Source organism: Streptopelia decaocto (assembly GCF_964273445.1).
Source record: "Streptopelia decaocto genome assembly, chromosome: 1".
Lineage (NCBI taxonomy): Eukaryota > Metazoa > Chordata > Aves > Columbiformes > Columbidae > Streptopelia > Streptopelia decaocto.
The window spans coordinates 182,377,078-182,401,312 of NC_138663.1; the positions used below are offsets into that span (position 1 = coordinate 182,377,078).

At 38.6% G+C, this 24,235-nt stretch overlaps 1 protein-coding gene across 7 annotated transcripts in view; it reads left to right on the forward strand.

The window, feature by feature from the left end:
• The window catches only part of FNDC3A (fibronectin type III domain containing 3A), a 121,704-nt gene that overhangs the window by 52,623 nt on the left and 44,846 nt on the right, over window positions 1–24,235 (forward strand). For 5 of the 7 annotated variants that reach the window (XM_082054722.1, XM_082054725.1, XM_082054723.1 and 2 more), the window contains 4 exons: window positions 15,756–15,832; window positions 18,897–19,134; window positions 21,609–21,881; window positions 23,899–23,957. In XM_082054722.1, coding sequence (XP_081910848.1) covers window positions 15,756–15,832; window positions 18,897–19,134; window positions 21,609–21,881; window positions 23,899–23,957 — 647 coding nt within the window. Of the gene's footprint in view, window positions 1–4,760; window positions 4,831–11,146; window positions 11,204–15,755; window positions 15,833–18,896; window positions 19,135–21,608; window positions 21,882–23,898; window positions 23,958–24,235 lie in introns of those variants that run through there. The other 2 variants (XM_082054727.1, XM_082054728.1) reach the window with 2 other exon arrangements.

Here is a 24,235-nt window from a genome sequence, read left to right on the forward strand (position 1 = left end):
AGTCAGGGGTGTCAAACTCATTTTAACCAGGGGCCATATCAGCCTCACTGTTGCCTTCAAAGAACCAAATGTAATTTTAGGACTGTATAAATGCCACCAGTGAAAATGAGTTTGACACCCTTCTTCTAAGTTGTTGTGTAGACAGATGGCCAAGTTAGCAACAGAAAGAGACCAGGAGATTAGTCTCATTTTCCTTAATTTTCACCTGTGCAAAGCTACTGCGTGAGTCCAGGTACACTTTTCTTGCCAGAATGTAATATCTAACTGAACATTGCAACTTTGAATCCAGGGATTTTTTTAATTCTGTTCTTAGTTTTGCTTTTTTCTAATGGATGAATCAGCAGTGCATGACTTGATAGATATGGCTGTGCATGTGTTATTAATAGTAAATGATTATAGTTGTCTTTTTTTGACTGTCTGTTAAATGACTGTGGTTTTGTCAGCTTGCATGAGTTACATGATCATGACACTCTTCAACTTCATTAAAATCATGGTAATATAACTTCCCCTTCTTCCTTTTGCAGACATGCATCAATCTGTTTTACATCTAAAGCAGTTTATTATCCAAATGAGGGAAAGGAAGAAGAAAAGATAGCAAGGTCATTACAAACATATAGGCTGGCTGTGCACAAATACAAACAGCTACTGTGTAATGTGAGTTAAAGTCCAATTAACAAGCATGTGAGTTCTGCCACTTAAAGCCATTAAGAAACAGTGTAATTACATGAGGTTTCAGACTAAGTTAGAAGGGCTAAAGTCTCTGGTAGTAAATACAGCTATCTGCAGTGCTGTTCTTCTTTTTTTTTTGCCAAAGAGATGCTCTTTCTCACACTGCAAAGAGATTTCTAAAAAGCGCAGCTGTGTGGAGCATGTGCCCTAGCACACCATCCAAAGAGCCTCAGATTTTTTTAAAAATTACTGTATAACACCTGGTAACTTGTAGACAGATCTCAAGGTCATGGTGTTAGAGCTACTAGAGAAGCTGACTACACCTTCCTTCCGTTTTGATTAGTCAGTTATTCCATGAGCACATGGTTTATCTCCTGTGCCTGTTCTCAATTTGTGTTTTCCAGTAGCCAATTCTCCAGCAGTTTCACTTATGCTTTCCCTTTGGTGCTCTACATATGGGCCATCTTCATAAATACTGTGTATATTAGGTTTCCCCTCGATGACCTGACAGCTGTATTAATAGATGAAATGGATGTGCCTTCCAAAGCAACCAAAGAGCTGCAATGAGAACTATGAATGACAAACCAATAATTTATATTATTGTTTCATTAATAACTCTTAAAAAGGAGTTAATATGGAATTGTCGTTTCAATAAGATGCAAGTAAGTTACTGTCAGTAGGATGGATAGTGAGTATTCCTTATGATCTCTTCATAATGAGGTATTGCAACAACCCTAGAAAAATCTTACAAAATATGGACAAGTCTTTTAAAGTAGAAGGACTGTGTTGAGCAAAGACCACAACAGGACTGTGGGCTGAGACAAAGTCCCACAGTAGGAAAAGTCCTACTCATAAAACACAGCTTTAGCAAGCCAGTTCCAAAACCAATCCAACCAAACACACCAAACAACTAAAGCAGGTAGAAACAACCAAATTCCCAGGAAGAGGGCAGGGAAAAAACTGTTAGGTACAGGAGCTGTAATTTAATAACACTGCAGCCTTCTCTTCTAAGAATCAGAATGAAGGTTGAAGATGACAGATAGGAGGAGAAAGGTGTGTCAACAGAGAGTTGTCAGCCTTTCTGTTTTTCCTACAAGTTGCATTTGAGATAGTCTCTTGAAAGACAGAATTTAAGTGAAGTGCTACTGTGTTAAATCCTCAGCTGCTTTAGCCTTGAAGAGGTTGTGCTCTGAAAGGCTCCTCTCTCTTGGCAAAATTAGATCTTATGGTTTATGCAGCCAAGAGACATCTCAGTAAAACTCTTAAGTAGCAGGAAGATTTAGAAAATTGTATCAAAGATACTTAAGTTTCCATTTATTCTTACTTTTTGTTATGCTTTCCATGTATTTTGTGTCTCATTTTGTCATAAGGCACAGAATTGGTTGGTTTGTTTGTTTGTTTGTTTTAAAGTAAGACTTTTTTCAAAAGATAGTACATACAAATAAAGCTGTCTTGTAGGCAGATCCTTGGAGTGCCTAAAGCCCAAGATTAGTTTGGTAATTTGAGAAACTAAACTATTTTTTCTTAAAGAGATTTTTTTTTTTTCTGAATTGGATAGTAAGAGGTCAAAAGCAAAGTGACTACCTGTGATTTTGTGTGACACTACTGGCAGTCCAGTTTTGGGGAGCATGTGGTGACTAAACAATGCATCAGTGAGTGAAAATATTTAGTAAGTTGACTGAGCAACTGGAGCCAGTTAAAGTTATTCCAGCATAAATGAGCTTTAAAAATCACCTGCTAAGAGCGATGAAAAATAAAAGTGAATATCAGCAAACGCTGAACAGAGATGCAGAGGACTTCCTAGTATGAGCCTGACTTCCACTGATTTCCTTGACTTGGACTGCAAATGGATACAGGAGGACTGGCAACCATGAGGTTTTGAGATTGATTGTTGAAAGTTCGATCTCTGTTTGCTGTGGACTTTAGGCCCATGTGTGTTAGAACAGCACTTTTCTACACAGGTTTTAAATCTGACATGATGCGTATGTAACGCATCATGTCAGATTTGTGAAAGGTGTGTTTTTATGTTTACTACACCCTTCTAATTCTCACGCAAAGAAAGATTGCATAAAAAGGAGGAAAATGCACCTTGGGAATCCCCTTTCCTCATAATTGCAGCTATATACACTTAAGTTTCCTTGCATTCCTTTCCAGCAAAGAAATGACACATACAAGACTAGAAATCTGATTCATATGCCCACATGGCTTTATCTGTAGGTTGTTTCCCCAGTTCATCCTCTGAGAGGTCTTTAAAATACCATCCAGAGCACCAATTTGCCCATAATAGCCTTCCAACAGTGCATTATGTTCATAGAATTTTAGTGCATTCTCTTTCTTTTTTTTTTCTTTTTTCCAGTTACTGAGCCTCATCCTCTCATCTGAAAAAGAGATCTATTACTTTTGATGAGAAAGAATCTAGTTTTGTCTTGGTGACAGTAGTTAAATAGAAGGGTGTTGGGTTTGCGCTTTTCAGAAGCACTTAAATCTGTGTTGCTGGATCATTTTGTTGTATGGTGGTGTTGTGCTGCTGCGTTTGGGGAAGTAGTAAATGTTCTTGTGCAGCTTGAGAGGGCTGGATGGAGGGCTGAAGGGGCTGGGAACATGTCACATAGAAAAAGAGGCTGAATGCCAGGTAAGTTTATATCTATATAGGTTATAGCTTTGGGGGATCTGAAGGTCAGTGGGAAGTAAATAGAAGGACCAGAGAATGCAGGTGTAAAGAATTGCAGGTATGCAGTGGAGTCTTGAGGACAGGTACCTTGGATGTTGCCTGTCTCCGTGCTGCAAAATTCAAAGCATAGTACTGAATTTTTTTTTATCTTTCTCTCTAAAGAGCTTCAGCAAAGTCAATATAAGCTTACTCCTTTTTTTTTAAAGATCCTAAATGGTGGATGAAATAGGAAAGGATTGAATGCTAAAGCATGATGCACAGCTAGCCTGGAATGTAAATATATCCCTTCTTAATCACTCAGTAACCAGTGCTCTTGGGTATCTTTCAGCTATCATGATGTTCTAGAAATGCTTGGCATTTCAGCAAAGCTGATCACCCAAACAAACCCAATGGCATCAGAAGTGGTAAAAAAGATCAACAAGAACATGCATTACTTGTCAAAAGGAGTGTTGTTTGAATGGTACCCCTGAACAGGGTGAAATGCAGTTAGATACAATGCAATGTCATGCATAAGATTAATAAATTATAAATGGGGATCTCCTCACTCGAAACTTGATAAGGAGGAAGCAGACAAGCTATTTGACTCACAAGATAAGTATTATTTCCAGTGCAATGTATCTGTAAAGGTTACTGTGATCATAAAATGCAGCAGGGCTGTTGTTGCTAGTACAGCTTGGGACATTTAGTAGCATGTTACAGGATTCTGCTGAGACCTCAACTATCATTTGACAATTCACGTTTACAAAAGATGAAATGAAGCTGATTCCAGGTATTGTAGAAAAGAGCTATTAGGATATTCAGGAGAATGAAGAGCCCATTTTATAAAAGGAAAATAGAAGAGCTTGGTTTGTTTGGCAAAAAGGGAGTTTTGTTAGGAATAGGTAAGTAAACACCAGGCATTAAAAAAAAAAAAAAAAAGTTAATAGTTAATGCCAGAGCTGGTTTAGAGCCCAGTTGGATGTCACATGGCTGTGAATAACTTCTATATAATTGCAAGAAGCCTGCAGGCTACATAGGAGAGGAATGCTCTAGAACAGCAGTCCAGTGGGAGACTTATGGGTAAAAGAACTGACTGTTTTAAGATTGGTCTTGATGCTTTTACATAGAATCCATTTATGATGGATCTTGACGTATGATAATGGGGGAGAGGAATGAAACTGCAATTGCAGGAGAATAGGCTTGATTCATGAGGCCTTTTTCAGTCCTTGAGCCCTGACGGTCCAGCAACAGAGAATTTAGATCTCCTGCACCCAGACAGTAGTGAAGCAATAAAAAGGTTTCTGCACAAAGGGCACATTTACTTTCCAGCTATTAAGTAATTTTATTGTCTCAGCACCTTAGCGGAGGGATATATTGATCCATACATAATGCATGGTAAGGAGCTCCACAGTATGCATGTATCTTTTTCCCTTTCTCCTAGTATGGAATGACAACTTTTATATGTCTGAACCAAGTTAGTTGTTCAATCCCTGGACTCTTGTTTGGCAAAGGTAAGTAGATTCCTTACATAGTTCTTTCTGGCTCTGAGTTCATTTTGGCTGCCAAAGCAGTGGGTATTTTACTTTCTAAAATGTATTTGGTTACAGATCAAATTGAATTTGAAGAGAACACTGCAATGGCATAGGCTTATCTTTGTGTCTGGTCCCTGCTTACTGCTTTACCAGATACTTTCTTTCTGATAATCCATATTTATCAATGTTGTTGAAAGCTTTTTTTATCAACAACAACCTTTGGCACAGATGTACTTAATGTTTGCTTACATACTTTCCCTGTGTCAAAAGATGCTTGAGATTTGGAGAAAACAACTCCTTGTTGAAGGGACCTGTAAAGAGTTCATTGTGGAGAATCAAGGAGCCTTTGTCACATAAAAAGCCAAAAAGACCAAATTTTAAATTTCAAATGCTAAAACAAGTTTGAAAGACTTAAATACAATTTTGCGAAGCCTTTATTAGTTACCGGTGATGATGTATTATTTTTTAGCTAACCCAGACCCTCAGAAACACTTTTGAACCACTTTCAACATAAAATGTGAGTTGTGCAGTGGGAATCGGTTGACGGTGTTTAGTGATCTGTATGATGGTAGGAACATTTCACTACAGAAGAGGCTCTGGGTGTTGGTAGTAAGCATGGTGCCTTTCTATGCTGCTAAGTCTGACTGAGAACATCAGTTCTTTTTTATGTGTACCCTGATTTGGGGTTAATTAATTTGGGACCAAATTTCTGCAAAGCCTTTTGAACATGAAAATTCTTGTGTGTTGACCTTAAGTCAACAGCAGAATCAGAAGTCTTAATCTAAAAGTTTAAGTAGTTATCATGTCAGGTGCAATGTTATTAAGATGTTTTAAGATCAGTAGTTTTTCAGTCAAACTTTTATTTCCACTGTCTTCAGAGCATCCCCTATTGTAGCCGCAATCATAGGCTTGTTTATTACTGCTGAAAAAAACGAAAAGTATGTCTGTGCAATGAACTGTGGTCACAAGGAGTCATGTTTGGGGTGTTTGAATTCCACCTTAGTTCTAATTTGAGAAACTTTTAGCTGCAAAAGTCTCAGACACAGCCCATGTCTCACCCACTGAATCATGACAAGATCCTAGCAAGCAAACTGAATCCATTGTTTCTCCTGTTTTGACCATGGGATTCCCTACATGCCTGTAATTGTACAAAACATGAGGCTGCAGAGGGGCAGCCAGAAGCCAGGCATTAAAACCATGCCAAAATAGAGACAATATAAAGACACTATATAGATTTTGCCTTTCTCTCCAAAAGGAAAAGCTATTTTTCACTTGGGCTATATTAAGTTTATCCTCAAATGCAAACAGTATCAGCAGAAGGAAATTGGTTAAAGCACTTGCCCAGAATCCAGAATGCTCTATGAAGTACCATAGAATCTGAACCTGTAGTTCCTGATTCCAGCAGAGCCTCATGGTATTCTGAGTTCAGGCTTTTTTCCATGTCATCTGTTGAAGATCAGCATCTTCACCTCTGAAAAATATAAGATTCTAGACAAAAACTCCAGGGGAAGGCAATTTGCCTTTTTCTATTGATGTAATGGGGATTCCTGTACAATTTAGGTGAAGTCCTGGGTTCTGGTTCCTGTTCTAAAGGCTGGCTCTGTCTTGTCCATTTAGAAGCTCTTGGATTAAAGGAGTTAAGCATCTCTAGCATAGACAGGAGCTTAGTGTGTTGCTTTCCAGCTTTTAGTGGTCTGTCTTCAGCAGCAGTGACCCAGGTTAGTCTGTAGTCTGGTGTTCATAGCACACTCCTGGACAGGAGCAAGCTGTGGGGTTAATCCACTTGAGCCTAGCACAGAGTTCAGCCCACCTACTAACTCAATGAGAAGACCACTTTTTCCTGACAGTAGGAATCTACTCTCAAATACTTGATGTATTCTACTGAAATTGGACAGGAAAGTGACTAGAGCAGGCCTGAACCAGATATCTACTTGAGGACACACTGTGCTTAGTGATTTGTGTAATTTGGCATGAGGCAGCTCCCTGATGAATGTGCAGGAGCAGAGATGTGCTCCGGAGGCAGCCAGTGAATTGCCCTGCTGCAGTCAGGTGCTTGCTTTAGATGCTGCAGAGTGTAAGCTGTGTAACATCTGATGTTTTCAGTTTGGTCTTATGTCTCATTTTTGTCGTGCAACGATTGTGTCATCTGCTTGGGGCTTGTTTCCTACAGTTTTTATCATGACAGAAGGTTTTCGTATTATTAAATGTCACCTTTTGAATTGTCAGCTTCAGGGACTGTTTTCTTCACTCATGATTTGGAAAAAAACTGTCTAATAAAGCGTCACTTCAAAGTTTATTTCATAGTTTAGAAACCTACATCTGAACATTTGTTTGTGGAACTGCAAGGTTGGTGCAAGCTTTGGTGGACTCAAGTGAATGCCTCTAATGTAGGCCTACAAATAATTGTATGTAGAGAGTGTGAAAAGATAAAGTCCTGTAGGACTGAACTCTCTGTCCATTTCTTTGTGTTGTTACAGAAGACCTTTTCATCTGACCAGAACAGCAATTTCACTTCCCTAGTACAAGAATTACATCTAAGAGAGTAAAATTTCAGTGGTACAGGGCTGTTGGATATGAGGGTCTTATTTATTAAATCAGCAGTTATCACGAACCTTCTGCCTTTACTATGAAGAAGATTTAGCCCTGGTTTTGCACCCTAGAATTCTAGTTGTGGAGCCAGTGTCATTCTAGATTTACCTAGTGTTCCCTCTTTTCTGCTAAATCATGAAGAAACCTGGATTATGGGATTCCTGGAAAGCTGAGACACCTCGTGTCCTGCTTAGTTTTATGTCTTCCAGTTAGGAATGACCACTCCCAAATCGATCCCTTTAAAGAAAGATGCATGTGGTATTTATTTTGGATATTAGGAGGACTTCATGTGCTTACAATCATAATAATTTTTGTTGTGCTTTGGTTTATTTTAAATGGACCATCTGAATCTGGATTATGTTTGTTTAGACTATAAGCTTGAAGCCTAAACAATTTTGAGGTTTTCAAATGAATGTATATGCTGTTAGTAGATTCCAGGGACTCAAATTAGTACATTTTTAGAGGTGGTCTGCCTTGGGTATAAATAAAAATTTGAGTTGGGCACTGAATTTTCCCTTAGCAGCCTTTTCTGGTATTAATTTCTTGCTTGAGTTTCTGACACTGTGTGTGTTGTAATACTCAATCACAGTTTGCACAAACAGAGTTTTACTATATCCACGGAGTTTTCTGTGTAATTTCATCCATAGTTTTAAAATACCCTACCCTAGGATGTGGTAAAATTGTTTTAGCATTTATATGTGTGCTTTTTTTTTCTTAATCAATACATCGTATTCGTATAAGTAATATTCAATAAGTCATATCCAAGTCATAATATATATACGCACACATATGTGTATAATAATTAAGAAATTTGCACTAGGGGGCAGGGGGGACAGGGGGTGCTTCTTTGAATGGCAGCTCTGAGATGGCAGAAAGAGCCAGATAATTTTGCAATCTGGTTTCAAATCAATGTAGCCAGGTGCTTGCACAGGAAAGCATGCACAGGAAAACTGACTCATTAGTATAATAAGTTCAATAGAATGATGCCGAAAAAGGCCTTTAAAAATAATTATACTACATAATTTCATTTTGGTACAACTTGGGGGTGGGTGAAGGGGGAAGCTGAAGTTAACATGTGTTCCTTCCAAGGTCTCTCTTCTCTGAATCAACGTGCCCTTTTGTAGAAGCCACTGTCTACACACCAGAACCTGCCAACTGTTGAGACTCACTTGTGCTATTCACCTCTTAACCACAAGTAGCTGTCAGCAGTACTGCTTAACTTTTTAACTTCCTGGCCTGCAGTGCTATATGGCCAAAAAAAATAATCTGATTAGGAAAACACAAATTCCTAGCGGTAAGAACTGATAGATGATTAAATTGTAGCTTATCCTGAATGTTGTGAATCAAATGGAACGTGATTAAGCAGTGTGCACAAATATTAAATATTAGTCTGAAAAGGTTGTGGATCAGTACTGCTCAGCGTTAAGTGCTAGGAAATCAGGCTCTCCATGAGGAAAAAGCTAAGCAAATATGCAACACAGATTAGAACAAGTTCAGGTTATTTTTCATCAAATATTTTCATCAATGCTTCCCTGTGTTAAGAATAGTATATCATATTTGGCTTCTTTTGAAATGCAATGATTTATGGTTCACCTGATATTTAAATTGGAAGAGTGCAAGGGAGAGAAAACAATTTTTTGAACGTAACTCTTCCACTTAGTTACTAGATAGTTACCCTAAGTCTAAACATGAAACAGCAAATGAAATGGAGCAATTTAACAATCTTGGGTGCACAGTACAATGTCTGTGTTGTATTTCCACATTAACATCTTTGATTCATTGATACTTTTTTTTTTTTTAATGAAGTAGGATAGAACTCATCACTGTGCCACACAATTGCTTCAGAAAGAATGTTTACTGTTGAAGTCTCTCAAACACTAAAATCATCCTTCTGCAAGCTCCCAAGTTTAACTTCATGAAGTTGTGCCATTCAATGGCATGGGCTTGCAGTCTTTTTCATCACAAAAAAATACATCATGGTCATTGTTTAGAAGCAGGTGAAATGAAAGTACATTTAACATTTGAACATAGAAACCATTGTCAACTTTTTCCCTTGAAAGTATGTGAGGCTGTTATGAAAGAAAACTGATATCTGTATTAATGATAAAGTGCTATAGGAACTTGTCATCTCTTCACTTTGCCTATGAGAAGGGATTTCACTTTTTTTTTTTTTTAAAGTATGTATGTATGGTTTCATAGGAAAGATCAGGATCTCATTAGGATGTAATCTTTAAAAACACTGTAGTTAGGTTTCACAGCTTTCTGTTCTTTTATCCATTACTCCAAAGTCTCTGTGGATGAAACCGATGCTTCTTTTCCCTGCTTTTCAAAGGAACTGTGTGAACATTTTACCTTCAGGTTTTTCCTCACATTTGCCAGCCTGTAGTCTACTGATAGATTTTTGTAGCCAATTACTATATTTAAATTGAAGTTGCTGCTTTGTAAGCTGCTGTTCCACAGCCTTGATGGCAAAAGTAGACAGATGGATGGGGGAAGGGATTGTTTTGTCAGGATGAATTTAAAGCATAAGGAATATGTTAAATTGACAGCGTTGCAAACTAAAGTCTTCTCACTGCCTGTGTCCTTGCAGTGTTCACAGGTCTTTCTTGTGCTTCTTCCCCAGCTCAGGCCTAACATTAAGTTCTGAGTTTGCTCTTCTTTTCTGTTGTTACTTGCTTTGATCACATTACACCTAGTAAATGTAAAGCTGCTGATGCTTTGTGAAAAGTTTTTAGTGCCTGAACCTAAAGTACTAATTTAGAAGTATTTTCCAGGCACAGCTTACAAGACAAACATCAACCAATTGTTGGTGGTTGTTACTGGTTTTTGTAATTAGTTGTAGCTGCTGGGAGCCCAAAATAAAACTTTTGAAGTCTTAGCCGTTATGTAAAAGACAAAGTGGTGCAACTATTTGTGGCATCTGGGTCTATTGATTTACTGCAGCCTGTCAGTCTTAGAGGGGTGTGCTGCTACGTCAGCTTGCGCTCTCTATTGTTTCAACTGCTGTGGCCTTTGTGTTTGATCCTGCCAGTGCTTGCGTCAGTGATGCATATCATCGCCTGCGTGATGTCAAAGTGTGGGTGTTCCGTTATAGAGCCATAGTTAACCTAATGTGCTGCAGTAAATCCTGAATGCTATTTCCTCCTGGGGATAAGAGTGATTCATCGCCGTTCACATTAGACTAATGCTAAGTATAGCAGTGCTCATGAGCCGCAGTAGCCACATAGATTAGTATCAAAGTCATTGCAGCTTTCTGACCGCCAGGCCAGAAAGTGTGTATCGGTGCACATCCTTTCTTAGGTGTAAACTGATTAGCAGTTCAGCTAAAGGTAAATCCTGTGGAAGGACTGGGGCTGGAGTAATTCTTTATAACTTAATTATGCTAATTACCGTAAAAGCTTTCAAGCTAAAGAACTTGGATCACCCCAGCCGATGCCAGTCGGTAGACTGCAGTGCAAAGCAGAGCGGCGGCATGGCTCAGGAACCCTCCCCGGGCGGGGACGATGCCCCCCGAAAACCCGCGGCGCTCGCTCCTTGAAGCCCGGAGCGGCAGGCGGCCCGGCTCCCGGGCGCGGCGCGGGCAGGGCGGAGCGCAGCGGCGCGGAGCAGGCCGCGGGGCGGAGCGGAACGGAGCGGAGCGGGCAGCCGCGCACCTGAGCGACCCGCCCCGCCCGCCGCCGCTGCCGCCCCGCCTGCCGCGGCGCGCCGGGGAGCAGCCGTCAGCCCGGGCCCGGCCCGCCCGCTGCCCAACCCGAAATGAGCGGTAAGGTGTCCCGTCCCGGCCGCCCGGCTCGGCCGCCGCGGTGAAACACGACAAGCAAGGTGCGGCGGTGCGGGCAGCCCCCGCGGGGTGAGAGAGGCGGGGAAGCCGAGCGCTGCTCAGCCCCTCTCTGGGTGAGGCGGGGGCCGGCCGGGCCTGGGGGGCTGCGGCGGCCCCCACGCCGTGGCTGTGGCCGGCAGGCGGTGCGGCAAGAGGCCGCGGCCAGCCCGGGTTTTGTAAGAGCGGGGTATGGGCGGTCACTGCCCCGGAAGAGCATCCGCCGGGGCCGCGGTGCGGACCTCACCGGCCGCCTCTGTGGGAGACTCAACATGGAGAGAATGGTGGAAATAAAAAGAAATGGTCTATCTGTTAGGCAAGCGGTGGCGGTATCCTCAAATGTTCAGGAGTTGCTATGTTTAGATCAGCTCGTCAAGATCCTCGCGATCATGCAGCGCTGTTAATTTTGCTACACGGTTATTGTAGCTGTAGTGAGCATAATGAGGTTTTTACAGCCTACTCAAATAGACATGTTGGGGAATTTCACCAGCTGTTGCTGGGGGGGGGCGAAGTATTCCTCCCATTATTGCAGTTTTTTAAATATACTTCCTGTTTCAGGGCACATACTCTTGAGTCCTATGTGATCTTTGGTGGGCACCTTGATTTTTATTTTTTTAAATCTTAGGACAAAATGCTTACATAGAGACTTTGCAAGCTTTCCCTTTCATAGTAGCGAAACACTTAATTTCAGGACAATAATAAACTGAAGGTGTGGTGAAACATCTGCTTCAGCTGAGTTAAATAGACCTTTACTTTGATGAGTCATTTTTCAATAATAAAGTATAAACATAGATTGTCTCCCACAATACTTCTTTTCCACTTCTTACATAAAAGAACTTGTATACCTAAAAGTATACAGAAGATTCGAGACCTCCTCTTACAACAGTCAAGTCATCAACATTTATAACGTAGTGATTTGGATGAAGTCAATTCCATTTATGTGCAATATAGAAAATAAGGTGTTTGCTTGACGCAGATTCCTGGTTGTTGTTTGCTGGCACTTTATAATCAGTCTCACCTTGTGGTAAAACACACTGGCTGTGTCATGCACCAGTCTACACAATACCTAAAAGCATGAATGTTCCTCTTGCAGTGTATTTCACTGAAGTAGAGCCAAGATCTTCATATTACTTGTTCTTAAAAAGAAAAAAAAATCTACTTTTGTATTGTATTAGCATTTTATCTTTAGAGACAGGAAAGTTGTTTGTTTGTTTGTTTTTAATTTTGCAGGTAGTAATATGCTTTCTGTCAAGAAATCAGTAATTTAACTGTAAAGATCCTATGTTCATTAAAATATATAAAGTCTGCCAACTTTTTTTCCATGCTTTCCATTTTCTTGAATGTTCTTTTGCAGTCTAAATTCATTCCACAGCCACTTGCAAATCTCATCAGAAGTAAATTAGAGTTCATTCATTCTGGAACTTTAAAGTGCTGAAGATGGAATGCACGTTTTCCAACTATGAATTTTACTGTAACACTGCAATGTTATTTCAGGTTCATACATTGCCTTTATGTCTTTATTTTTGTGACCACTAGATTATGGGTATACTGAAAATGGTTTTGTGGATCAACCATTATACTGGATTGGAGAAAACTACTTTTTTGGTTTTAGAGAAATTAAAGCACTAAATAGGTGAACTTTAAAAGTATTCTTAAACAATGTTCTTTAGAACTTAAAAGCAAAACAAAAAAAAAGGCCAAATGCAGAAATACCCACCAGTTCACAAAGAAACAGGCTGTTCATGTTACAGTTCCTTCATCCCCCAAAAAGCTGAGTTTGCTATAAAAAGCTCCCGTAACTGTGGTCTTAACTCTCAATTTACCTCAAACTTACATAGCTTAAAATGGAAAACCTCCAACTAAGCAATACAAGATATTAGCTGTATAAAATTGACACTCTTAGGTAAGAACTTAAACCATTATTTGGCTGAATGGCAATTTATAATAAATATACTTCCATTACTGTTGAATTTTTAAAATTTATTGTAAGCTAATGTTCTAAACACTTTCAGTATCTCTTTCACTGCTTTTCACTCTAATTTCTTTGTAGCCCTTCATACTCAGGAGAAACTTTCTCTGAAACATTTTTGAGTTTCAGCTGAGCAAAAAGACACAAAGAAGGTTCAGTTCTCAATTTGTAGTTTGCTGTAGTCTTTATATTCTTTGCTGTTACACAGTAACTTCTGTATCTTCTTATGTATAATAAAGGTGGATTACATGCTACTTTTTTAAAGAATGCTTTTTGTTCCTTCTCTCCCCTCTTGGCATTCGGACATAGTTACCTTTATATTTCTGTCAAGTTCATGCTTAGAAGAATGAGCTACGCGAGTCTTAGGTATCGTACTTTGCATTTACTTAGCACTTTCCATTTGCAGATCTTAAATGAGTTTTAAAAAAACATTAATGTGGAGCTATGGATGCCCTTTCAGAAATCTTACTGAAACTTCAGTAAGAGTTGGGTTGGTGCTCTTGGTACCTTCACTACACTGAACAAGCAATTTGGAGAAATGCAGCTTGAAGTGTCTGAATCCCGACCTTATGCACTTGCCACAGAACATGGTCAGATTATATTGTGTTTCAGTTTTTCTTTAATTATTAAACTTTAGCGATTGTTGCCTTGTGTATTTTAAACACAAGAATGTAAGGACACCTGTAGGCGGTCCCGCTTGAGGCCTCTGCCAATGTGTTTGCTCGCCTAGAGGCCACTATCAAATATTAAAGGGGAGTGTGCAAGGACAGGGCAGGCACACCAGATAACTTTCTTGTTTCTAACCTCCTGCACCAAAAGAAGCACTTGTATTTTTTTTACAGCTCTTAATGCATTACTTCTCTTAATTTGGTTAACCTCTTCTGAACCTGACCTTTCATTTCCACAATGTTCTTAAAGCAAGGAGTTACACAATTTAGTTGCATATGCATAGTTGCAAATTCTTTTTATCTGTTTTAAAAATTTTACGTGGTGATTTAATTTAGTATCTCTGGCTTTTGCACATGAGAAACCATGAACGATCTATCTTCCCATTTTTAGGCAGTTTGTGGGTGCTTTTTTATAGGTCTTTTACTATTTCTCTGCTGCAAGTCTTTTTATGTTTTAACCATCTTCAGGTGGAAGAATCCTGGTCTTTTTAGTCTTTCCTGATAAACAGGTGGAAAGCCACTGTAAACTTTTTTTTTTTTTGGTCCTTTTCTAGTTCTGTTTGTTCTTTTTGAAAGATGGAGACAAGCATTACACATAGGTATTGAGGTACAGTGTGGATTTATAGCATAGTGTAATAATGTTTTCTGCTTGTGCACTGTTAGTACTGGTTTTTAATGTTCTCTTTCTTTCAGCAAATGCCACTGAACAGTGCTTGGCTGGCATTTCCTTAGAAATATATGTAGTAACTCCATAGTTGCTTTTTTTGCAGCTAACTTATGGCTTATCATTGTAAACAAATACTTCTGTTGTTTTTGTCCAGGTGCATTACTCTGTACTTATCAGCACTATTTTTTGTGCGTTTTCATCATCTGGTCATTGAGTACTGTGAGCTCCTTTGCAGCTCTCTGAGTGCATACCAAGGATTTGTCACCTTGCTGTTCATTTCCTTGTTAATGCATTGAATAGATTCATCTCTGCATGCCTCGGGGATTCCTTTGGTCACTCCAGGCACTTTGAAAGCTAATCACTTCCCTTCTTTGTTCCCTGTTCTCAAGCTATTCTTGAGAAACCCTGTTTCCTTTCTAACCAAAGGCAGCGTTATCTCTTTTAGAGTCTTTGAGAAAGATTGTGGAAAGCTTTTTGAAAATCCAAGCATGTAACAGCATCCCTGTGCTCTTTGAAGGTATCAGGTTTTCCAGGCAGGACTTAATCTACAAATGCCACCTTAACCCATCCCCTTTGTGTCATATTTATCTAAGCGTTTGCGAACTCTGTTGTTTCCATTTGCATGGTACAAGGGTCATCATGGTATCACAACCTTTCCCATTAGCAGAAGCAGACTTAACTGGTTTGTAACGCATTGGTTTTCCCCTGTGACCTTAAGTTAGTGTCCTGTTTGCCACCTCTCTCTCCTCTGGTTCTGAGACCACTCGAGGTGATAAGTCTATAGTAACAGAGCAGCAATTTTCTAAGTAATTTACTTTGCATGTCTTAACTGAATGCTGTCTCATTTCAGCAATTTATTTCAAATACGGGGTGGGGGTCGTTTCTGTTTTAAAGTCTCATGTATTTTCTTTTCATCTTGGGACACTTCTTTGGACTTTTGACATAAGCTATTTGTGAGTTTACTGGCAGAGAAAGATCTGCTGGTGATTTTTTTTAAATTTAGTTTCTGAAGTTTTTTTGACTGTTTCTTAGATTTCTAAGAGTGCCCTTTGCTATAATTTTATCTGTACGGTTCATTGCCTTTGTTTATCCATGTTATCGTGTGTATTTTTCACAGAGACCTTGCAGTTCAGTATGTTCTTTGAGCTTTCTCAGCTTATTAACTGGTACTGAATATTTCTGTAACCTGTTTAGGTCCTGCTCAGGTTCCAATGATGTCCCCAAATGGTTCAGTGCCTACTATTTATGTGCCTCCTGGATATGCCCCACAGGTACGTCCCTTCACTTGATTCTTATTTTTTTTCTTTTCATGCAAATTATGTGAGTAGAACCAAAGTAGCTAATTCAGTAAATTGATGTGTCAAGTTTCAGAGTTGCTGTGGTCAAGCAAGTAAATAAGGGGAGATGCCCCATAGTATCTCTGTGATAGGAGACTTCTCATGCTATATGTGTGCTTGTTTAGTTATATATTAACTAGTTACATGACAATAACAAGCACAGTTCCTTGTTGAGTTCAGGATCTTAATGTACTTGATGCCCTCTGAACATAAAGTACAACCGTGACCCAAGTAGTTCATTATGTAGAACCTGTACTGAATTGTAGGTTAGTGGATATTTTCTTTTGGCAACAATATAATTTCATATACATACATAGTTCATGTCTGGGAAGTTCCCTGCAGATAAGGTGTAAAACAGATCAGTTAGAAAAAGTGTAGCAAACAACATGGAAAAAAATGTCAGCTGTCTATTTGGGATAAATTATTGTATAATACGTGTTTCCACAACTTATCTTAAAATAGGGCTCTGATTTTCTGTGCTGTGTGATTCCTAATTTAGATGCCTGAAAATTAAATGTGAGCTAGATAACATGGATATCCTTTAAAGTAGATTAAAAGGGTGATTCCTCTTGGCTATTTTTGACACCTCTATTATAATGAGATGTGTGGCCTTCTGGATGGTGTCTCTTTCTTCCCCTCAACTACAGAATGAGCCTAGGGCGTAGTAGATCAGACCTGGAAGTTAGAGCAGATGAGTATCACTCTCCATTATTTATTTCTCATGATGCTCTGTCGTTGTGACCAGCCTACATCTGACTCAGTGTGCACCCCATGGTGTACACGATAAAGAGGCCACAACACATCAAATACAAACAAAAACCCCACAGTATCCAGCAGATGTTACACAGATTATCTAAACCGCATTAAAAAATTGTCCTTTAGCAAAAGAAAAGGCCGTTAGGTTAGGCAGGCTAATGTTCAGTGGTTTTGCCTTTCATCTGTTCAAAGTTGACTGATAAGTTGATTCAAGCATCCTTCATAGTTTTCTGCCCAAACAGGCAGAAAAAAAAAAGAATTTGAAATAATCATGCAAGTCTTTTTATCTTTAGGTCATAGTAAAAAGTCTTGATTCCTATTTAGAATTCATTTTTAAAGAGCTGAAAGAATTTTTGAGATAAGTGAAATTCTGAGTGTCACCATATTTATTGAGTAAATTTGAATTGGTGAAGTACTTAATTTTTAAAGTGTCATGTAACCTGTGACAGTTGGAATAATCTTTTGAAGTTACTTGATCCTTCCTTTGAGGACAGCTTGCCACAGACAGGCTGTAGGACTGGGCCTTGCTGGGACACACGGGTTTGCCTTCCCTTGGAGCTTGTTAGCGCTGGCAGGTGTTGTGCTAAGACAGCTCTGACTCTTGAACCAAAGGTGCCTCACATCTATAGACCAGCTCAGAGTACAGGTGGAATGAGCTCATGTCTGGTGTTTTCAGCTGAGTAGAAGTATCAAAGTCTAGGAAAACTTGTAGTTTATAAGACTTCTGAATTATTTACTGCTGACAAAACATACCAGATGTTGTGGTTTATGATGGAAGTTCCTGTTACAAGCCACAGGATTTGGTGCTAGTCTTGCAAACAGGAAAGTCTTAACACTGTAGAGCTAAGAGTTATCCCAGACTTAATGCAGTCCCAGCAAAGTAACTTATATGGTTTCTTCAGGCATAGTGTATTTTTAAATGTCAGCAACTGCAGATATGTTTTGAGAGAAACTGGAAACCAGCTAAATGTCTAAAGCAATCAGCCTGGAAGAACAACATCAGCATAACCATCTTTTGTCTGTCCATTTTCATTTAGTTCTATTATACCTCTACTTGCTTCAGTCCGTGTTTGGCAGCAATATAGTATACTGTCCTCTGTTGGAAGCTGGGGATAACTACAGTATAAAGCATTTTTATTTTTCCTATATCACATAAATAAAAAACAATTAATAAATTTATTTACTTCTCCCTCCTTTTCCTTTTGGAACTCTAGTTCTAAAACTCTGAAGGAAAGCACATGTCTACACATTCTTTCCAAGCTGTTTGTATTCACTGTCTGTAGTGACTTTTCCACTGATGTTTGGTTGGCTCACTCAACCAAGCAGGCCTATGCCAGAACTATGTGTTTTGCTAGCACAATGAAGATAATGGATAACAAACGTATTTATTTTTTAACTTAAGGCGATGTACTTGACATGGTGCACTTCCTGCTCTTAGAGGGTTTTTATCTGTAGTTGCCTGGTAGAGGCCTACCATTGAGTTGATGTTGGATTTAGAGGCACAGTTATAGACTTGTCAGACTTTTCATTTTACACTATTAAACTTAAGGTCCATACTGCTATGAATTTGGTATCTATTTCTGAGTTACTTAGGCTACTAGAAGACCCAAGAGAACAAATAAATTGTAAAGTAAATAGCCTGTTTTTTATGGAAGCTGCTTCCTGCATAATCTGAATCCTCTCATAAAATCATGATATTTTTTGTGTAAGCAAAAAGGACTTAAATAATTAAAGCTACATTTCAGTGTTTAGAAAATTTCAGTGGACTGAATTTGTGACAGAGTGAAGACCAGACACTGTTGTGCCTTTTCTCTCACCATTTATGCAGAGCGAGGTCCATCCACCCACCAAATCACTTCTAGGGAGCAATCTACTTGTTATGCTGTAAAACGAATCCTAGGAGCAGTGTAGCATACAAGCAATGTGAATGAGGGTGGAAACAAGACCCTAGGGAGAAGCTGAGCTCATGCCATAAATATGCCTGGTTGTTTATAAGATGTTACAGTTAGGGGTTTTTTTTAATGGTGTTTTTTCCCGATCACATTGCAAAATTAACGGTATTGCTGCAGTTAATACACTTAGCATAGGTAGTCTTTTATTTGTACTATTTTTTTTTTGTTATGCTATTTTTCTTTTCTTACATTTAAGGGTTTTAGTGTTCCTAGTTTTGTGTAAGTATCTTTAGAAACATACCTTTCAGACTGTCATTTTTGTTTTGGTGCGGGTCTCTCTCACCATACAGGTCATTGAGGATAACGGTGTTCGAAGGGTTGTGGTGGTTCCCCAGGCTCCAGAATTTCATCCTGGTGGTCATGCAGTGATACACAGGCCTCCGCACCCCCCACTGCCTGGCTTCCTTCCTCTTCCAGCCATGATCCCCCCTCCACCTCGTCATATATACTCGCCCGTGACAGGAGCTGGTGACATGGCAACGCAGTACATTCCACAGTATCACACCTCACAAGTATATGGGGATCTGGGTAAGTAGCTTATAGAACAGGGGTATAAACTCAGTTTCACTGGAGGCCACATCAGCCTTGCGGTTGCCATCAAAGAGTCAAATGTAATTTTAGGACAGTATAAATGCTCTGAGCAACTTGATTTAGTTGAAGATGTCCCTGCTCATTGCAGGGGGTTTGACTACATGACCTTTGAAGGTCCCTTCCAACCCAAACTATTCCATGATTTGCTCAGGAAAGCAATGCAGGGAGGATTTGTAGTGATTTGGCTGATGTCTTCCCCCGAGATTCAGCATTTAAATCCATACCTGAGCACTGTTCTGAGATACATGTCTTTGATGCATGAAACATGAATTCTGAGTATTGATTATGAAAAAAAATTGCTATTTTTCACAAAAGTGTATGCATTTAGTGCAGTGTCCCTATTGAAGTCTAACTTGAGTCATCAGATACCACCAGCCTAAACTTAATACTGTCCTTGAAGCTGTCTTGGGTCGTTCTATCAACATCTGCCTTAAATTCTGTTCAGTAGCAAAGTGTATGTATCTGTTAATTCAGAGACTGGGTTCTTACATTAATATTTACCTTTCTGATAGACTTGCTTTTCTTAGATAAACTGCTATAAAGCAGGTGCCGACTTTGCAAGACATTGAGAGAGCTGTGCCACGTTGCTGTTTTTAGAGGAAGAAGCTAGAAGCTGTGGAGGGGGAGACTGAACACAAGTTTGTCACGTTGCTGTAGATGCATAGATTCTCAGTGTTCTGTGATACTACTAAAATAATCTAAAAATGTCCTCCGTATAGTCACTGTCCTTAGTCATGATGAACAAAGCCGTCAGATAAGAATATACCAACGTCTTGATCTTTCTGGAATTCTTAGTGTATTCTTAAGTTGAACTTTATTTCTTCCTTGCACTGCTTTGATAAAGTACATTATTAGATGCTCTTCGGGTGCTTATTTATAGTTTTATTAATTTCTTGATTTCCTGTAGATGGCAGTTGTTTGCTTTTAGTTTGCTAAATTAAGAGATTGGAGTGTGATAATTAAATACATAAAAGATAAAGGATACTTCTTCATTGAATACTTAATTGAATAGTATTTTTTAGATTTCTGCTGCTAGGTTATATCTTCTTAAATATGAATTCAGTAATCATTTGCTAAACTGCTAATAAAAAAATAAAAATTCATAACATGGGATTCTTTGGTTTTGCTTTGTTTTAAATATATATGTTAGATGCCCTTGGATTTAGGGAATTAGAGGGCTAGGGATGCTTTAATTTGTTATGTATTTGCTACAGATTTCATGTTTAATTTTGGACCACTGACTTTGGCTATGGGTTTCAGAAGTCAGAGCCCATGGTTAGGCTCCTATATGAGGAATCTGAATTTAAAGGAAGGAAAAAAACATAGAAGCTCTTAAAGCATGCTTATTCTCTAACAAGAGCACCTAAATATCTAATGATAGTAAAAATCAAATTTCTAAATAGTCACAGCTAATCTAGTAGTTCTCTGTCAAATTTCGAGGGAATTAAGCTGACCTAAAAAAAAGAAACTGAAAAGTTCTTGAGTTTTTTTATTTTATTTTTCCTTCTTGCAAGGAAGTTTTTATTTGGTCTTGTTTTCTAAACTTCCTCACACATAAGGAATGACAAATAATGAATTTCATTCTTCAGACTGAGTGATCCAACTTACCTTAAAATGGATATATTCCATTGCTGGCTTTGAAGGATATATATTTTTGAAAGCTTTCATCATTTATTATGGATAGGGTTACACTGAGGAAAGAATTGGTGCCGTGTGGTACACAGTTTTTAAGTCTTGAGTTAGTAAGCTGCTTCTAAGCATAAAGGCAAATGGATAAAAATGTTAGAATCGGACAGAAAAGTTCATCGGTCTGGTACTGAATCTTTGCCAAAGCCACGTTCTGGCTTTGGAGATGGGACTTTGCTGATACTGCGGCAACGCTTGGGGTTCCTGTGCGCAGGTGTAGTGTACTTACAAGACCCAGCCATACTGTCTTCAGTCTTTTAGTGTCTTTCAGTTGTCCAGTGCTTCAAGGGTGTGGGGGAGTCCCTGTTGATTTCTGCTAAAGCACTTTTAAAGTAATAGAGCTCTAGTTGCATTCAAAAACTTTAAACTTGTGTATTTTCTATTCAGCATTAGAGCAAACCTCCTCCTGTGTAATGAAGTAACACATTTTTTCTGTGTTGACTTTGTCCTGTGACTTACAGCTCAAGGAAGATTATAGAAACATTTTAAGGATAATTTTTAACTGGAAAAAAAGGTGTGGGAAAGAAAGATTACACTTCCTTCTCTGACATGTTTTTAATGTGCTGTTGGTGTATATTAGTTTATCTGCTGGAAACTTCAGTTTTCCAATAGGAGCAGAGACCTAATTTTACACCCAAGTGTGCACCTGAAGCACATAGCATATTTAGTAGTATTTTAATTGCATTCTGTTCTTAGTGATTTATTTTTTTTCTTCTTTCATTTAGATACTCTGCCTGCTCATGGAAGATCCAACTTTAGAGATGAAAGGTCTAGTAAAACATATGAAAGGTTACAAAAAAAATTGAAAGATAGACACGGAACTCAGAAGGATAAGTTAAACAGTCCTCCATCGTCTCCTCAGAAATGTCCTTCTCCTACAAGTGAACATAATGGACTTACAAAAGGACAGGATGCAGCTGGAATAAGCACAGGTTCTACCAAAACCAAGTCTTTGGGTAAAGGAAAAGGCAATTCTCAGACAGACACAGAAGTAGAAGGTAAGGGTTAACAAAAATAACGTATATGTGTTATGCAGGTCCAGTGTCTGGCTGAGTATTTGTAGATGGAACAAGACACTTTGAACTTGAGTGGTAGCCCGTAACTGTCATGACTTACATAGAATGGAGTTAACAGCAATCGACTTACTCCTCATATTGGGACAATAGACCTAAGAGAACGAAACTACTGACTGCAAGTCTCCATGTAGATTTGAGCAGATCTTATTAGTCATACTTAATAACACTGTTTAAAGAAAATCTGTGCTTTATCCAGAGTTACTGGTGCTTACATTTTGAGGAATCACTGAATATTGATGGCCTGCTTGATATTGCAGAAAACATGGAAGGAACCAGGTATCTGATACAGGAAACCTACATTCAACTGGTTGAAGAGGAATATTTTGTAAAAGAGATACTCTTGTTATATGAAATTCACATAATGCCTGTCCCTACCAACTCATTATTGGAGGCCCTTGTAGCAAAAGACTGGTCCTCACGCTGGTCCATTTGAGTTCTTGTTCTGTAAGACACTGCCATAGGGAGTGTCTTTATTATTAATAACTTCATTTCACCATAAATAGACTGAATTCACTCAGTCTTGGTCATACAGTCATCAAATCTGATGATGTCACTGTGCAACTTTCAGGTCACTGGCGTAGCACTTCAGCTTCAGAACTCGACGTCAGAGACTTGTGGTCAGCCAAGTACTATTTTCTCAGAACAGAGAGTTGTAACTACTGATGCTGAGGGAAATAAACCATGATTTTCTTAACTCATTGAAATTTGCTTTGAGGTGATGATTTTTCACCCATGTGTATTAGGCTGCTGTAGACCAGAGGAATGTGAAGGAAGCGAGTCAGACTAAGACCAGGAAATCTCAACCTAAAAAAGCTGTTTAAAAACCTGTGTAGATGATATCCTGTGAAAGTTTAGTGCCAAGGAACACCTTTGAGATACAACCAGAATTCCGAAGTTAGGAACTGTTGCTTCAGACTTGAATGAATACTTGTCACTGTAGTTCCAGAGTGGCATTTGTCTTGGCTTCAGGTTACTTTTTGTTACTTGGCATTTATCTGTGAGCTAACTTTACCAAGGCACAGGTGATAAAATGTACTGCTGTTTACATGTGTTATGAAAATTATATTAATTGTTCCTTAGAAGTAATGTATATGAAAAATTGAAGAGTCTACTTTTCAAAATTATTTATTTCAGGGGACATTTCAGATAAATATGTACAGTAATTTAGATTTGTGATAACAAACAGAAGTCAGAAATGCATTAAATTAGTAGAAATGTAGAAATATGAAGTTCTAAAAAGATTTGACATTTTTTTTTTAATAATTTTATCAGGCTTTGTTTTTATTTCATTTTTCTTTAGAGTTTAAGGCAAGTTAAATGAATTAAAAATGCCTGGCCACACCTTCAAAACTGAGTAGCTTGTTCACTTACACTGCTGAGATAATAAAATTTTAATATTGTGTGAGAAAAAGCACATAAAACTCTTTCCATAAACTTAATGATTCCTCGATAAAGCTCAGCTATACCTTCCTTCAGCTGAACCAAAACACCTTAGAGTCTTTCCCTGAGATGCAACCAAAGGCTAAGCCAAGGTTTGCCCTTGCAATTGAGGGAGGCCAACAGTGTTCCCAGCAATCTTCCACATGATGTGTAATAACATATTTAAAGTACTGTAACTTGACTGCATCTACACCCGAAATCTACAGAAAATATCTCAGCTTAAGTTCTTCAGAGCAGTAGTTTGTTTAAAGTTATGCATTAATAAAAGATAACTGGGCTTTCTGTATTCCATTTAATCATAGAACAGATTTAGAAATAGTTTTATATTAACAGCTTCTTTGGGAGCTTTTTTGTTGCTCTAGATGCATGCAAGTTATCAAGGTGTTCTATTTTATATGTACTTTATGCACAGTTGTTGAGTTTGAAGAGCTACTTCACTGTAAAGTCACTGAACAATATTCATAGGTACTTTTTATTTGTTTGGATTTTGTTTTTTAAGAAAAGGATGAAGAAACAAAAGCACTTGAAGCACTTCTTTCTAATATAGCCAAGCCAGTGGTAAGTAAATAAGACTTTCCATAAAATCCCAAGTTATCTGTTGCTAGTTTATACAGTTACACCTCCTTCTCTCTCTCAAAGTTTAAATGAGCTTTAACTTCCTGCACTAAAGAAAACTCACGTAGTTTCCAGTCACTGAAACATAAATGACCAGAGTAATTTTCAGTATATTAACATTTATGAAGCTAGAATTGTGTCTTGATACTTTTTTTTTTAATGGCATTCGTCTTCTTGGCCACTGTGAAATCTCAGCATTAAAATAATTATAAAAAATATAA